Genomic DNA, 16,228 nt, shown 5'->3' on the forward strand with positions numbered 1-16,228 from the left:
AGGGACACATAGGTTATGTCAGTTGTTATGGAGGCTGCCTCACTGAATATTTTCAAGGGAGTGATCGATCGATTCTGGACGAACAAAGGCATCACACGTTGTGGGGGGTAGGCGTTGAGGCCACAGTCAGATCAACCAGGACCTTATTGAACGGTGGACAAACAGAGGGGCTGAATGGCCTATTACCACTCCGAATACTTCTTCTGCTCACAGACAGGCCAGCAGAATTGGCAGACGAGTCACAGGTGGAATTTAATACAAAGGCCTGTGAAGAGATACATTTTGGCAGCAGGGATGGGGAGAGTCAATACAGAATTGTGACTCAATTCTTGAAAGTGTGCAGGAAGAGAGCGAGCTGCGGGTTCCTGCGCATGGAACTTTGAAAGTGGCAAAACGTACGGAGGTACAGAGACGATCGGAGCAGGAGGAGGCCTTTTGGCCCTTCGAGCCTGCTCCGCCATTCATCACCATCATGGCTGACCATCCAACTCAATAGCCTAATCCTGCTTTCTCCCCATAGCCTTCGATCCCATTCTCACCAAGTGCGATATCCAGCCGCCTCTTGAATAGATTCAATGTTTTAGCATCAACTACTTCCTGTGGTAATGAATTCCACAGGCTCACCGCTCTCTGGGTGAAGAAATGTCTCCTTATCTCTGTCCGAAATGGTTTACCCTGAATCCTCCGACTGTGACCCCTGGTTCTGGACACACCCAAACAAAGAACAAAGAACAAAGAAATGTACAGCACAGGAACAGGCCCTTCGGCCCTCCAAGCCCGTGCCGACCATGCTGCCCGACTAAACTACAATCTTCTACACTTCCTGGGTCCATATCCCTCTATTCCCATCCTATTCATGTATTTGTCAAGATGCCCCTTAAATGTCACTATCGTCCCTGCTTCCACCACCTCCTCCGGTAGCGAGTTCCAGGCACCCACTACCCTCTGTGTAAAAAACTTGCCTCGTACATCTACTCTAAACCTTGCCCCTCTCACCTTAAACCTATGCCCCCTAGTAATTGACCCCTCTACCCTGGGGAAAAGCCTCTTGACTATTCACTCTGTCTATGCCCCTCATAATTTTGCATACCTCTATCAGGTCTCCCCTCAACCTCCTTCGTTCCAGTGAGAACAAACTGAGTTTATTCAACCGCTCCTCATAGCTAATGCCCTCCATACCAGGCAAAATTCTGGTAAATCTCTTCTGCACCCTCTCTAAAGCCTCCACATCCTTCTGGTAGTGTGGCGACCAGAATTGAACACTATACTCCAAGTGTGGCCTAACTAAGGTTCTATACAGCTGCAACATGACTTGCCAATTCTTATACTCAATGCCCCGGCCAATGAAGGCAAGCATGCCGTATGCCTTCTTGACTACCTTCTCCACCTGTGTTGCCCCTTTCAATGACCTGTGGACCTGTACTCCTAGATCTCTTTGACTTTCAATACTCTTGAGGGTTCTACCATTCACTGTATATTCCCTACCTGCATTAGCCCTTCCAAAATGCATTACCTCACATTTGTCCGGATTAAACTCCATCCGCCATCTCTCCGCCCAAGTCTCCAGACAATCTAAATCCTGCTGTATCTTCCGACAGTCCTCATCGCTATCCGCAATTCCACCAACCTTTGTGTCGTCTGCAAACTTACTAATCAGACCAGTTACATTTTCCTCCAAAGCATTTATATATACTACAAAGAGCAAAGGTCCCAGCACTGATCCCTGTGGAACACCACTGGTCACAGCCCTCCAATTAGAAAAGCATCCCTCCATTGCTACTCTCTGCCTTCTATGGCCTAGCCAGTTCTGTATCCACCTTGCCAGCTCACCCCTGATCCCGTGTGACTTCACCTTTTGTACTAGTCTACCATGAGGGACCTTGTCAAAGGCCTTACTGAAGTCCATATAGACAACATCTACTGCCCTACCTGCATCAACCATCTTAGTGACCTCCTCGAAAAACTCTATCAAGTTCGTGAGACACGACCTCCCCTTCACAAAACCGTGCTGCCTCTCACTAATACGCCCATTTGCTTCCAAATGGGAGTAGATCCTGTCTCGAAGAATTCTCTCCAGTAATTTCCCTACCACTGAAGTAAGGCTCACCGGCCTGTAGTTCCCTGGATTATCCTTGCTACCCTTCTTAAACAGAGGAACAACATTGGCTATTCTCCAGTCCTCCGGGACATCACCTGAAGACAGTGAGGATCCAAAGATTTCTGTCAAGGCCTCAGCAATTTCCTCTCCAGCCTCCTTCAGTATTCTGGGGTAGATCCCATCAGGCCCTGGGGACTTATCTACCTGAATATTTTTTAAGACACCCAACACCTCGTCTTTTTGGATCTCAATGTGACCCAGGCTATCTACACACCCTTCTCCAGACTCAACATCTACCAATTCCTTCTCTTTGGTGAATACTGATGCAAAGTATTCATTTAGTACCTCGCCCATTTCCTCTGGCTCCACACATAGATTCCCTTGCCTATCCTTCAGTGGGCCAACCCTTTCCCTGGCTACCCTCTTGCTTTTTATGTACGTGTAAAAAGCCTTGGGATTTTCCTTAACCCTATTTGCCAATGACTTTTCGTGACCCCTTCTAGCCCTCCTGACTCCTTGCTTAAGTTCCTTCCTACTTTCCTTATATTCCACGCAGGCTTCGTCTGTTCCCAGCCTTTTAGCCCTGACAAATGCCTCCTTTTTCTTTTTGACGAGGCCTACAATATCACTCGTCATCCAAGGTTCCCGAAAATTGCCGTATTTATCTTTCTTCCTCACAGGAACATGCCGGTCCTGTATTCCTTTCAACTGCCACTTGAAAGCCTCCCACATGTCAGATGTTGATTTGCCCTCAAACATTCGCCCCCAATCTATGTTCTCCAGTTCCCGCCTAATATTGTTATAATTAGCCTTCCCCCAATTTAGCACATTCATCCTCGGACCACTCTTATCCTTGTCCACCAGTACTTTAAAACTTACTGAATTGTGGTCACTGTTACCGAAATGCTCCCCTACTGAAACATCTATCTGGCCGGGCTCATTCCCCAATACCAGGTCCAGTACCGCCCCTTCCCTAGTTGGACTGTCTACATATTGTTTTAAGAAGCCCTCCTGGATGCTCCTTACAAACTCCGCCCCGTCTAAGCCCCTGGCACTAAGTGAGTCCCAGTCAATATTGGTAACATCTTCCCTGCATCTACCCTGTCCAGTCCTGTTAGAATTTTATAAATCTCTATGAGCTCCCCCCTCATTCTCCAGCGAGAACAATCCCAACCGAGTCAATCTCTCCTCGTATGACAGTCCCGCCATCCCTGGAATCAGTCTGGTAAACCTTCTCCGCGGAGTGAGAGGTTAAGTAGCAAATCTATGTAATCTTGAGCTTCATAGATCGCAGTATTGAGTACGGAAGCAGGGAAGTTATGTCGCACCCGCATAAAGCTCTGATTAGGTCCCAATTAGAGTTCTGCATCCCAGTTCTGGTCACCACACTTTAGGAAGGATGTGGGGGCCCTTTAGGGGGTGTGGAGGAGATTTAAGAACAAAGAACAAAGAAAGTTACAGCACAGGAACAGGCCCTTCGGCCCTCCCAGCCTGCGCCGATCCAGATCCTTTATCTAAACCTGTCGCCTATTTTCCAAGGATCTACTTCCCTCTGTTCCCCGCCCGTTCATATATCTGTCTAGATGCATCTTAAATGATGCTATCGTGCCCGCCTCTACCACCTCCGCTGGCAAAGCGTTCCAGGCACCCAACACCCTCTGCGTAAAAAACTTTCCACCCACATCTCCCTTAAACTTTCCCCCTCTCACCTTGAAATCGTGACCCCTTGTAATTGACACCCCCACTCTTGGAAAAAGCTTGTTGCTATCCACCCTGTCCATACCTCTCATAATTTTGTAGACCTCAATCAGGTCCCCCCTTAACCTCCGTCTTTCCAACGAAAACAATCCCAATCTACTCAACCTTTCTTCATAGCTAGCACCCTCCATACCAGGCAACATCCTGGTGAACCTCCTCTGCACCCTCTCTAAAGCATCCACATCCTTCTGGTAATGTGGCGACCAGAACTGCACGCAGTATTCCAAATGTGGCCTAACCAAAGTCCTATACAACTGTACATGACCTGCCGACTCTTGTACTCAACACCCCGTCCGATGAAGGCAAGCATGCTGTATGCCTTCTTGACCACTCTATCGACCTGCGTTGCCACCTTCAGGGTACAATATGGCCTGAACTCCCAGTTCTCTCTGTACATCAATTTTCCCCAGGACTCTTCCATTGACCGTATAGTCCGCTCTTGAATTAGATCTTCCAAAATGCATCACCTCGCATTTGCCTGGATTGAACTCCAGCTGCCATTTCTCTGCCCAACTCTCCAATCTATCTATTGAAGGTTTTGAGCCACAGGTGCGGGGGCACGTAAGAACGTTTTGGTGAATGGGGACGACCTGGAATCCACTGCCCGCAAAGGTGATGGGAGTGAGAATGATTTCAAAAGGAAATTGTGGGAAATAAACTTGCAGGGCGACAGGGATAGAGAGGGGCATGTCCCACAGAGAGTGGAGTGGGCCTCTTTCTGTTCCCTGACGGCGCCAGGACTCCAACCACACATCCCTCAGAGATCACTGCGCTCTTCCATAACTGACCTCTGCTGCGTCCCACCCGTCTCTTGCCCAGCTGACCCTGTGCCTAACGCTCCCTGACCCTCCCTCCGCTCCTTTAAGACCCTACTTCACTGGGAGGCACCGCAAATGGGCGTGGCCGCCAGGTTAGGTGGGAGAATGGTAGGAGGTGGGGTTTCCCTGTCTGCACAGTTTCGAACACAAAACGTGAGGGAGGTCGGGTGGGCTGTGTGTTCACCGAATGTCTCTCTGTTTCTCTTACAGGGCTGATTGTGTATCTGGGAATGATGGTGGGGGCCTTCCTTTGGGGAGGTCTCGCCGACAGAATGGGCCGCCGGCAGTGCCTGCTCATCTCTCTCTCGGTAAACAGCGTCTGTGCTTTCTTCTCCTCCTTTGTCCAAGGATACGGGACCTTTCTCTTCTGCAGGCTTCTCTCTGGTGTTGGGTAAGGTAGACCTGCTCTGCTTCCTTACTCCGTTTCTCAAGCCGAAAGCTGTGGCGTGCTGGCCTGCTTCCTCTCGGGGGGGGGATTAACATCTGAGAAGGAGAGCCCTGGGCTGAGGTGAGGTGAATGGGGTGTTCCATTCAGTAGCCTGTTGATGGTTCATAATTGGTTTCAAGGTTGATGGTCATCCCTGGTGGCTTCGCTAAGAAATTCACCGCCGCAGCTGGTGAGGGGAGAGAGGGGGGCAGGTTCCAACCAAGAACAACTTGTGTCTACAGTCAGCCTCAGTACCTTAGGTTGGAGCGAGGGGAAATCAGCCAGGGTTCCTGCTCCTGATCACTGTCCAGTGATCCCTGGGTTAGAGAGAGAGAGAGAGGGGAAATCAGCCAGGGTTCCTGCTCCTGATCACTGTCCAGTGATCACTGGGTTAGTGAGAGAGGGGAAATCAGCCAGAGTTCCTGCTCCTGATCACTGTCCAGTGCTCCCTGGGTTAGAGAGAGAGGGGAAATCAGCCAGGGTTCCTGCTCCTGATCACTGTCCAGTGATCCCTGGGTTAGAGAGAGAGGGGAAATCAGCAAGGGTTCCTGCTCCTGATCACTGTCCAGTGATCCCTGGGTTAGAGAGAGAGAGGGGAAATCAGCCAGGGTTCCTGCTCCTGATCACTGTCCAGTGATCCCTGGGTTAGAGAGAGGGGGGAAAATCAGCCAGGGTTCCTGCTCCTGATCACTGTCCAGTGATCCCTGGGTTAGAGAGAGAGAGGGGAAATCAGCCAGGGTTCCTGCTCCTGATCACTGTCCAGTGATCCCTGGGTTAGAGAGAGAGAGTGGAAATCAGCCAGGGTTCCTGCTCCTGATCACTGTCCAGTGATCCCTGGGTTAGAGAGAGAGAGAGAGAGAGAGGGGAAATCAGCCAGGGTTCCTGCTCCTGATCACTGTCCAGTGATCCCTGGGTTAGAGAGAGAGAGGGGAAATCAGCCAGGGTTCCTGCTCCTGATCACTGTCCAGTGATCCCTGGGTTAGAGAGAGAGAGGAAATCAGCCAGGTTTCCTGATCCTGATCACTGTCCAGTGATCCCTGGGTTAGAGAGAGGGGGGAAAATCAGCCAGGGTTCCTGCTCCTGATCACTGTCCAGTGATCCCTGGGTTAGAGAGAGAGAGGGGAAATCAGCCAGGGTTCCTGCTGCTGATCACTGTCCAGTGATCCCTGGGTTAGAGAGAGAGAGGGGAAATCAGCCAGGGTTCCTGCTCCTGATCACTGTCCAGTGATCCCTGGGTTAGAGAGAGAGAGAGAGAGGGGAAATCAGCCAGGGTTCCTGCTCCTGATCACTGTCCAGTGATCCCTGGGTTAGAGAGAGAGAGAGAGAGGGGGAATCAGCCAGGGTTCCTGCTCCTGATCACTGTCCAGTGATCCCTGAATGAGAGAGAGAGGAAATCAGCCTGGTTCCTGCTCCTGATCACTGTCCAGCGATCCCTGGATTAGAGAGAGAGAGAGAGGGGAAATCAGCCAGGGTTCCTGCTCCTGATCACTGTCCAGTGTTCCCTGGGTTAGAGAGGGGAAATCAGCCAGGGTTCCTGCTCCTGATCACTGTCCAGTGATCCCTGGGTTAGAGAGAAAGAGAGACAGAGGAAATCAGCCAGGGCTCCTGCTCCTGATCACTGTCCAGAGATCCCTGGGTTAGAGAGAGAGGGAAATCAGCCAGGGTTCCTGCTCCTGATCATTGTCCAGTGATCCCTGGGTAAGAGAGAGAGGGGAAATCAGGCACGGTTCCTGCTCCTGATCACTGTCCAGTGATCCGTGGGTTAGAGAGAGAGAGAGGGGAAATCAGCCAGGGTTCCTGCTCCTGATCACTGTCCAGTGATCCCTGGGTTAGAGAGAGAGGGGGGAAATCAGCCAGGGTTCCTGCTCCTGATCACTGTCCAGTGATCCCTGGGTTAGAGAGAAAGAGGGGTAATCAGCCAGGGTCCTGCTCCTGATCACTGTCCAGTGATCCCTGGATTTGAGAGAGAGGGGGGAAATCAGCCAGGGTTCCTGCTCCTGATCACTGTCCAGTGATTCCTGGGTTAGAGAGAGAGGGGAAATCAGCCAGGGTTCCTGCTCCTGATCACTGTCCAGTGATCCCTGGGTTTGAGAGAGAGAGGAAATCAGCCAGGTTCCTGCTCCTGATCACTGTCCAGTGATCCCTGGGTTAGAGAGAGAGAGTGGAAATCAGCCAGGGTTCCTGCTCCTGATCACTGTCCAGTGATCCCTGGGTTAGAGAGAGAGGGGAAATCAGCCAGGGTTCCTGCTCCTGATCACTGTCCAGTGATCCCTGGGTTAGAGAGAGAGAGGAAATCAGCCAGGGTTCCTGCTCCTGATCACTGTCCAGTGATCCCTGGGTTAGAGAGAGAGGGGAAATCAGCCAGGGTTCCTGCTCCTGATCACTGTCCAGTAATCCCTGGGTTAGAGAGAGAGTGGAAATCAGCCAGGGTTCCTGCTCCTGATCACTGTCCAGTGATCCCTGGGTTAGAGAGAGAGGGGAAATCAGCCAGGGTTCCTGCTCCTGATCACTGTCCAGTGATCCCTGGATTAGAGAGAGAGAGGGGAATTCAGCTAGGGTTCCTGTTCCTGATCACTGTCCAGTGATCCCTGGGTTAGAGAGAGAGGGGAAATCAGCCAGGGCTCCTGCTCCTGATCACTGTCCAGTGATCCCTGGGTTAGAGAGAGAGGGGAAATCAGCCAGGATTCCTGCTCCTGATCACTGTCCAGTGATCCCTGGGTTAGAGAGAGAGGGGAAATCAGCCAGGATTCCTGCTCCTGATCACTGTCCAGTGATTCCTGGGTTAGAGAGAAGGGAAATCAGCCAGGGTTCCTGCTCCTGATCACTGCCCAGTGATCCCTGGGTTAGAGAGAGAGGGGAAATCAGCCAGGGTCCCTGCTCCTGATCACTGTCCAGTGATCCCTGGGTTAGAGAGAGAGAGGAAATCAGCCAGGGTCCCTGCTCCTGATCACTGCCCATTGACCCCTGGGTTAGAGAGAGAGAGGGAAATCAGCCAGGGGTCCTGCTCCTGATCACTGTCCAGTGATCCCCGGATTAGAGAGAGAGGGGAAATCAGCCAGGGTTCCTGCTCCTGATCACTGTCCAGTGATCCCTGGGTTACAGAGAGAGGGGAAATCAGCCAGGGTTCCTGCTCCTGATCACTGTCCAGTGATCCCTGGGTGAGCTAGAAAGAGGGGAAATCAGCCAGGGTTCCTGCTCCTGATCACTGTCCAGTGATCCCTGGGTTAGAGAGAGAGGGGAAATCAGCCAGGGTTCCTGCTCCTGATCACTGTCCAGTGATCCCTGGGTTAGAGAGAGAGGGGAAATCAGCCAGGGTTCCTGCTCCTGATCACTGTCCAGTGACCCCTGGGTTAGAGAGAGAGGGGAAATCAGCCAGGGTTCCTGCTCCTGATCACTGTCCAGTGATCCCTGGGTTAGAGAGAGAGAGGGAAATCAGCCAGGGTTCCTGCTCCTGATCACAGTCCAGTGATCCCTGGGTTAGAGAGAGAGGGGAAATCAGCCAGGGTTCCTGCTCCTGATCACTGTCCAGTGATCCCTGGGTTAGAGAGAGAGGGGAAATCAGCCAGGGTTCCTGCTCCTGATCACTGTCCAGTGATCCCTGGGTTAGAGAGAAAGAGGGGAAATCAGCCAGGGTTCCTGCTCCTGATCACTGTCCAGTGATCCCTGGGTTAGAGAGAGAGAGGGGAAATCAGCCAGGGTTCCTGCTCCTGATCACTGTCCAGTTATCCCTGGGTTAGAGAGAGAGGGGAAATCAGCCAGGGTTCCTGCTCCTGATCACTGTCCAGTGATCCCTGGGTTAGAGAGAGAGAGGGGAAATCAGCCAGGGTTCCTGCTCCTGATCACTGTCCAGTGATCCCTGGGTTAGAGAGAGAGGGAAATCAGCCAGGGTTCCTGCTCCTGATCACTGTCCAGAGATCCCTGGGTTAGAGAGAGAGAGGGGAAATCAGCCAGGGTTCCTGCTCCTGATCACTGTCCAGTGATCCCTGGGTTAGAGAGAGAGGGAAATCAGCCAGGGTTCCTGCTCCTGATCACTGTCCAGTGATCCCTGGGTTAGAGAGAGAGAGGGGAAATCAGCCAGGGTTCCTGCTCCTGATCACTGTCCAGAGATCCCTGGGTTAGAGAGAGAGGGGAAATCAGCCAGGGTTCCTGCTCCTGATCACTGTCCAGTGATCCCTGGGTTAGAGAGAGAGAGGGGAAATCAGCCAGGGTTCCTGCTCCTGATCACTCTCCAGTGATCCCTGGTTAGAGAGAGAGGGGAAATCAGCCAGGGTTCCTGCTCCTGATCATTGTCCAGTGATCCCTGGGTTCGAGGGAGAGAGGGGAAATCAGCCAGGGTTCCTGCTCCTGATCACTGTCCAGTGCTCCCTGGGTTAGAGAGAGAGGGGAAATCAGCCAGGGTTCCTGCTCCTGATCACTGTCCAGTGATCCCTGGGTTAGAGAGAGAGGGGAAATCAGCCAGGGTTCCTGCTCCTGATCACAGTCCAGTGCTCCCTGGGTTAGAGAGAGAGGGGAAATCAGCCAGGGTTCCTGCTCCTGATCACTGTCCAGTGATCCCTGGGTTAGAGAGAGAGGGGAAATCAGCCAGGGTTCCTGCTCCTGATCGCTGTCCAGTGATCCCTGGGTTAGAGAGAGAGGGGAAATCAGCCAGGGTTCCTGCTCCTGATCACTGTCCAGTGACCCCTGGGTTAGAGAGAGAGAGAGGGGAAATCAGCCAGGGTTCCTGCTCCTGATCACTGCCCAGTGATCCCTGGGTTAGAGAGAGAGAGAGGGGAAATCAGCCAGGATTCCTGATCACTGTCCAGTGATCCCTGGGTTAGAGAGAGAGAGAGGGGAAATCAGCCAGGGTTCCTGCTTCTGATCACTGTCCAGTGATCCCTGGGTTAGAGAGAGAGGGGAAATCAGCCAGGGTTCCTGCTCCTGATCACTGTCCAGTGATCCCTGGGTTAGAGAGAGAGAGGGGAAATCAGCCAGGGTTCCTGCTCCTGATCACTGTCCAGTGATCCCTGGGTTAGAGAGAGAGGGGGGAAATCAGCCAGGGCTCCTGCTCCTGATCACTGTCCAGTGATCCCTGGGTTAGAGAGAGAGAGGGGAAATCAGCCAGGGTTCCTGCTCTTGATCACTGTCCAGTGATCCCTGGGTTAGAGAGAGAGAGGGGAAATCAGCCAGGGTTCCTGCTCCTGATCACTGTCCAGTGATCCCTGGGTTCGAGAGAGAGGGGAAATCAGCCAGGGTCCCTGATCCTGATCACTGTCCAGTGATCCCTGGGTTAGAGAGAGAGAGAGGGGAAATCAGCCAGGGTTCCAGCTCCTGATCACTGTCCAGTGATTCCTGGGTTAGAGAGAGAGAGGGGAAATCAGCCAGGGTTCCTGCTCTTGATCCCTGTCCAGTGATCCCTGGGTTAGAGAGAGAGAGGAAATCAGCCAGGGTTCCTGCTCCTGATCACTGTCCAGTGATCCCTGGGTTAGAGAGAGAGAGGAAATCAGCCAGGGTTCCTGCTCCTGATCGCTGTCCAGTGATCCCTGGGTTAGAGAGAGAGGGGAAATCAGCCAGGGCTCCTGCTCCTGATCACTGTCCAGTGATCCCTGGGTTAGAGAGAGAGAGGAAATCAGCCAGGGTTCCTGCTCCTGATCACTGTCCAGTGATCCCTGGGTTAGAGAGAGAGGGGAAATCAGCCAGGGTTCCTGCTCCTGATCGCTGTCCAGTGATCCCTGGGTTAGAGAGAGAGGGGAAATCAGCCAGGATTCCTGCTCCTGATCACTGTCCAGTGATCCCTGGGTTAGAGAGAGAGAGGGGAAATCAGCCAGGGTTCCTGCTCCTGATCACTGTCCAGTGATCCCTGGGTTAGAGAGAGAGGGGAAATCAGCCAGGATTCCTGCTCCTGATCACTGTCCAGTGATCCCTGGGTTAGAGAGAGAGGGGAAATCAGCCAGGGTTCCTGCTCCTGATCGCTGTCCAGTGATCCCTGGGTTAGAGAGAGGGGAAATCAGCCAGGGTTCCTGCTCCTGATCGCTGTCCAGTGATCCCTGGGTTAGAGAGAGAGAGGGGAGATCAGCCAGGGTTCCTGCTCCTGATCACTGTCCAGTGATCCCTGGGTTAGAGAGAGAGGGGAGATCAGCCAGGGTTCCTGCTCCTGATCACTGTCCAGTGATCCCTGGGTTAGAGAGAGAGGGGAAATCAGCCAGGATTCCTGCTCCTGATCACTGTCCAGTGATCCCTGGGTTAGAGAGAGAGGGGAAATCAGCCAGGGTTCCTGCTCCTGATCACTGTCCAGTGATCCCTGGGTTAGAGAGAGAGAGAGGGGAAATCAGCCAGGGTTCCTGCTCCTGATCACTGTCCAGTGATCCCTGGGTTAGAGAGAGAGAGGGAAAATCAGCCAGGGTTCCTGCTCCTGATCACTGTCCAGTGATCCCTGGGTTAGAGAGAGAGGGGAAATCAGCCAGGGTTCCTGCTCCTGATCACTGTCCAGTGATCCCTGGGTTAGAGAGAGAGAGAGGGGAAATCAGCCAGGGTTCCTGCTCCTGATCACTGTCCAGTACAAAAACGTGTGTCTAGATGTGCTTGTGCACATCTCTCTGTGTAAATATTTGTCTTGGCAGCCATGTGTTTGTGTGTTTACATCTGTTCCTGTGTCTGTGCATGCAAACCTATCCTTCTAGTCTTTTCGCGATCGTGTGCTTCGCTGGCGAGGGCAGCACTTATTGCTCCTCCCTAATTGCGCTCGAGAAGTGTTGGTGGCGAGCTGCCTTCTTGAACCGCTGCAGTCTGTGTGGTGTAGGAATCTAGTGATGTTAAGAACAATGACAGTGAGCGGGCAGCAGGGTGGAGCAGTGGGTTAGCCCTGCAGCCTCGCGGCGCCGGGGTCCCGGGTTCGATCTGGGGTCACTGTCCGTGCGGAGTTTGCACATTCTCCCCGTGTCTGCGTGGGTCTCGCCCCCACAACCCAAAAAGATGTGCAGGGTAGGTGGATTGGCCGCGCTAAATTGCCCCCTAATTGGGAAAATAAATGAATTGGGTACTCCAAAATTTATTTTTTAAGAAGGACAACGGCAGTGAAGGAATGAGGACGTAGTTGCAAGTCAGGATGGTGTGCGGCCTGGAGGGTGAAGTAATCGGCAAGTGAAGTAAAGTGAAGTTCCGAAGAAAGATATTCATTCAGCATAAGGGCAGTGTTTACACAGGACCCGGTTACACATCTCAGTGTCCTCACTCCTTCCTATCAGCTGGATCTGTCCCATGCAGGGTTATAATAGAGGGGAACATCCAGGCGGTGCTGTCCCCATCCATCCGTCCTTCTAAGTGGTGTCGGTCGCGGGTTTGGAAGGTGCTGTCGAGGGAGCTTTGGTGAGTAGTCTCCGCAATGCATCTTTCGAGGTGCAGGGAGTAAATGTTTAAGGTGCTGGATGGGCAGCGGGACTGCTTTGTTCTGGATGTTGTCGAGCTTCTTGCCTGTTGTTGAAGCTGGACTCTGCCAGGCAAGTGGACAGCGTTCACTCACACTCCTGATTTGTGACCAAATTGGCTGCCTCTCACCCACTCTTGTAACGATATGGCTGATTCGACTCGGTTTCTGGTCAATGGGCATCCCCAGGTTGCAGATAGTGGGGGATTCCTCAGTGGTAAATGCCACTTGAATGTCGAGGGAAGTTGGCGAGATTTTCTCGCGTTGGGGGACGGTCATTGCCACTTGTACGACGTGAATGTTACTTGCCATTTATCAGCCCAAGCCTGGGTATTGTCCAGGTCTTGCTGCATATGGACACGGACTGCTTCACTACCTGAGGAGCCACGAATGGTGCTTGTGGTGATATGCATCACTGTAAATACACAAGGGGTTCATATAAATACACTACGACTAAATAAACACTAGAGGGAGCACCAGAGACGTCATGACATGCAGCTAATGAACACTTAGAATAGGACACGGCCAATGGGCAGTCAAGACACCCAGAGGTGACTCTACCACAAGGGGGCATTACACAACCCATATAAAAGGACAGGGCACACATGCTCTGTCTCTTTCCACAGGCGACACTTAGAGAGAAGGACAGGGGCAGATCATAAGCATCACACCCACCGCATGGCTTGGAGCAGACTGGTTAGTTAGACTGAGTTACTATAGCAAGATTAGCAGGAGAGTCGAACTCAAGTCGGAGAATTGTTAACTGTTTAATAAATGTGTTAAACCTATCTCCAAGTCTGAACCTTCCTTTGTCAGAGCGTACATCAAGGAAGCAGCTATTGCTACATGAAGAAGCAGAACACAAGAGTGCTGACCACTGTGCTGTCATCCGCGAACATCCCCACTCTGACCTTATGATGGAGGGAAGGTCATTGATGAAGCAGCTGAAGATGGTTAGGCCTAGGACACGACCCTGAGGAGTTCCTGCAGTGATGTCCCGGGACCGGGATGCTTAACCTCCAACAACCAGAACCATCTTCCTTGCCGCTCGGTATGACTCCAACCAGCGTAGGGTTTTCCTCCTGATTCCCATGAAGTTCGGTTTTGCTTAGGATCATTGATGCCACATTCAGTTAAAGGCTGCCTCTTGGAGACTGGTGGTAATTGGCCAAGTTGGATTTGGCCTGCTTTTTGTGGATAGGACATTCCAATTTTCCACATTCCTGGATAAATTGGTGTTGTTGCTGTACTGAAATAACTTTGCTGGGGTCGTGGACGGTTCTGGAGCATAAGTCTTAAGCACTATTGCCGGAATGTTGTCAGTAACCGCAGCCTTTGCAGTATCCAATGCCACCCGCTGTTTCTTGATGTGGAGCGAATTGATTTGGCTGAAGTCTGGCATCTGTGATGCTGGAGACCTCAGGAGGCCGAGATGGATCATCCACAGCTGGAACGTCTGGCTCGACAACATGGACATTGACGTCCATTGCCCAGAGGACATTATGTGCACTTTCTCCCTTCGGTGATATTTCCAATTGCTGTACATAGAACATAGAACAAAGAACATAGAGTGCAGAAGGAGGCCATTCGGCCCATCGAGTCTGCACCGACCCACTTAAGCCCTCACTTCTGCCCTATCCCCGTAACCCAATAACCCCTCCTAACCTTTTTTGGACACCAAGGGCACTTTATCACGGCCAATCCACCTAACCTGCACGTCTTTGGACTGCGGGAGGAAACCGGAGCACCCGGAGGAAACCCGCGCACACACGGGGAGAACGTGCAGACTCCGCACAGACAGTGACCCAGCGGGGAATCGAACCTGGGACCCTGGCGCTGTGAAGCCACAGTGCTATTCACTGTGCTACCCAAGTGGAGGAGAACTGATCCATTAGCTGAGGGAGCAGGGTAGGTGGTAATCAGCCGGTTTCCTCGCCCTGTGTTTGACGTGATGCCAGAAGACCTCATGGGATCGAGAGTCAATGTTGAGGAGTCCCAGGGCAAGTCCCTCCTGACTTGGTACCGCTGTGCGGAGATCTCTGCTGGGCCTGCCCTGCTGGTGAGACAGGACATACCCAGGGATGGTGATACTGGTGTCTGGGGCATTGTCTGTAAGGTATGATTCTCTTAGTATGACTATGTCAGGCTGCTGCTTAACTAGTCTGTAGGACAGCTCTCCTAATTTTGGCCCTGATGTTAGTAAGGCTTTGCAGGCCAACAGGGTTGCTTCCCAGAGCCTTGGTCGACACCAGATTTAATTCCTTTTGTATTTTGGAGTGGTTGAATACATTGAATGGTTTGCTAGCCCATTTCAGAAGGCCAAACTGCTGGATGGAAGACTTCCTTCCCTAAAGGACATTAGTAAACCAAACGGGTTTTTACGGTAATCTAGGCCTTGGTCTCATCAATAGCCTTGGTCTCAGGATTGCTAGTCCTATCACATTACACCTACGCCACCATCTACCCCAAATATGTATGTGTGTGTGTACATCTGCTGAGGACAAGGCAGATTGAGGTTCGGGAGGGTGTCCATGAAGGAGTTGAATCAGTCCTGTGATATCTAACAATGGGTTGAACGGCCTCCCACATGAGCTGTATCATTTCTCAGACTCTGCCATGTTGCGACAACCCCTGATGAGAAGGAGTAGGCTGATTAATAACCAGGCTTTTTCCTGACTCGCTCTAGGATTGGAGGTTCCATTCCCATTGTGTTTTCGTACTTCTCCGAGTTCTTGGCCCAGGAGAAGCGAGGGGAGCACTTGAGTTGGCTTTGCCTGTTCTGGATGATTGGAGGAATCTACGCCTCAGCAATGGCCTGGGCCATCATCCCTCACTATGGTAAGGACATCAATGCACCGGGGGTGGGGGGGGGGTGGGGGGGGGGGGGGGGGGGGGCGAGTATTGACAATACAAAGTGTTAAAGGGCAGTGAGGCTGGCATAGTTTGTAAAACTAGGTTTAGAATCCCAATCCTCAAGTGTCTGACATGCCGTTCTGTACCTGTCCTGGGAGTGTTTGATGGGGACAGTGTAGAGGGAGCTTTACTCTGTATCTAACCCCGTGCTGTACCTGTCCTGGGAGTGTTTGATGGGGACAGTGTAGAGGGAGCTTTACTCTGTATCTAACCCCGTGCTGTACCTGTCCTGGGAGTGTTTGATGGGGACAGTGTAGAGGGAGCTTTACTCTGTATCGAACCCCGTGCTGCACCTGTCCTGGGAGTGTTTGACGGGGACAGAGTAGAGGGAGCTTTACTCTGTATCTAACCCCGTGCTGTACCTGTCCTGGGAGTGTTTGATGTGGACAGTGTAGAGGGAGCTTTACTCTGTATCTAACCCTGTGCTGTACCTGTCCTGGGAGTGTTTGATGAGGACAGTGTAGAGGGAGCTTTACTCTGTATCTAACCCCGTGCTGTACCTGTCCTGGGAGTGTTTGATGGGGACAGTGTAGAGGGAGCTTTACTCTGTATCTAACCCCGTTCTGTACCTGGCCTGGGGAGCTAATCAGTATTGGGATCATAGAATCTTACACTAAATCAATGCAGCTTGAGTTTTGTTTATGGCAAGTGCTGATTTGCACTGTTGTAACGCTAGATCCCTTGTAAAATGCGATGACATTGTAACTCAATCCTGCTTCTGTCACACTTCCTCTCCTTTCTCTATCCATTGCTCTCTCCTCTCTTTTCTGTTTATTTCACTGCTACCATCCTCCTTTCCATTGGCTTTTCATTCT

The 16,228-nt window shown here is 51.9% G+C and overlaps 1 protein-coding gene across 1 annotated transcript in view; it reads left to right on the forward strand.

Annotated features, from left to right (window-relative positions):
• Positions 1 to 16,228, forward strand: part of LOC140403000 (synaptic vesicle glycoprotein 2A-like) — a 56,507-nt gene that overhangs the window by 30,524 nt on the left and 9,755 nt on the right. The window contains exons 3-4 of the mRNA XM_072490657.1: positions 4,885 to 5,065; positions 15,187 to 15,338. Coding sequence (XP_072346758.1) covers positions 4,885 to 5,065; positions 15,187 to 15,338 — 333 coding nt within the window. The remainder of the gene's footprint in view (positions 1 to 4,884; positions 5,066 to 15,186; positions 15,339 to 16,228) is intronic.

The sequence above is a fragment of the Scyliorhinus torazame genome, chromosome 26 (assembly GCF_047496885.1).
Source record: "Scyliorhinus torazame isolate Kashiwa2021f chromosome 26, sScyTor2.1, whole genome shotgun sequence".
NCBI lineage: Eukaryota > Metazoa > Chordata > Chondrichthyes > Carcharhiniformes > Scyliorhinidae > Scyliorhinus > Scyliorhinus torazame.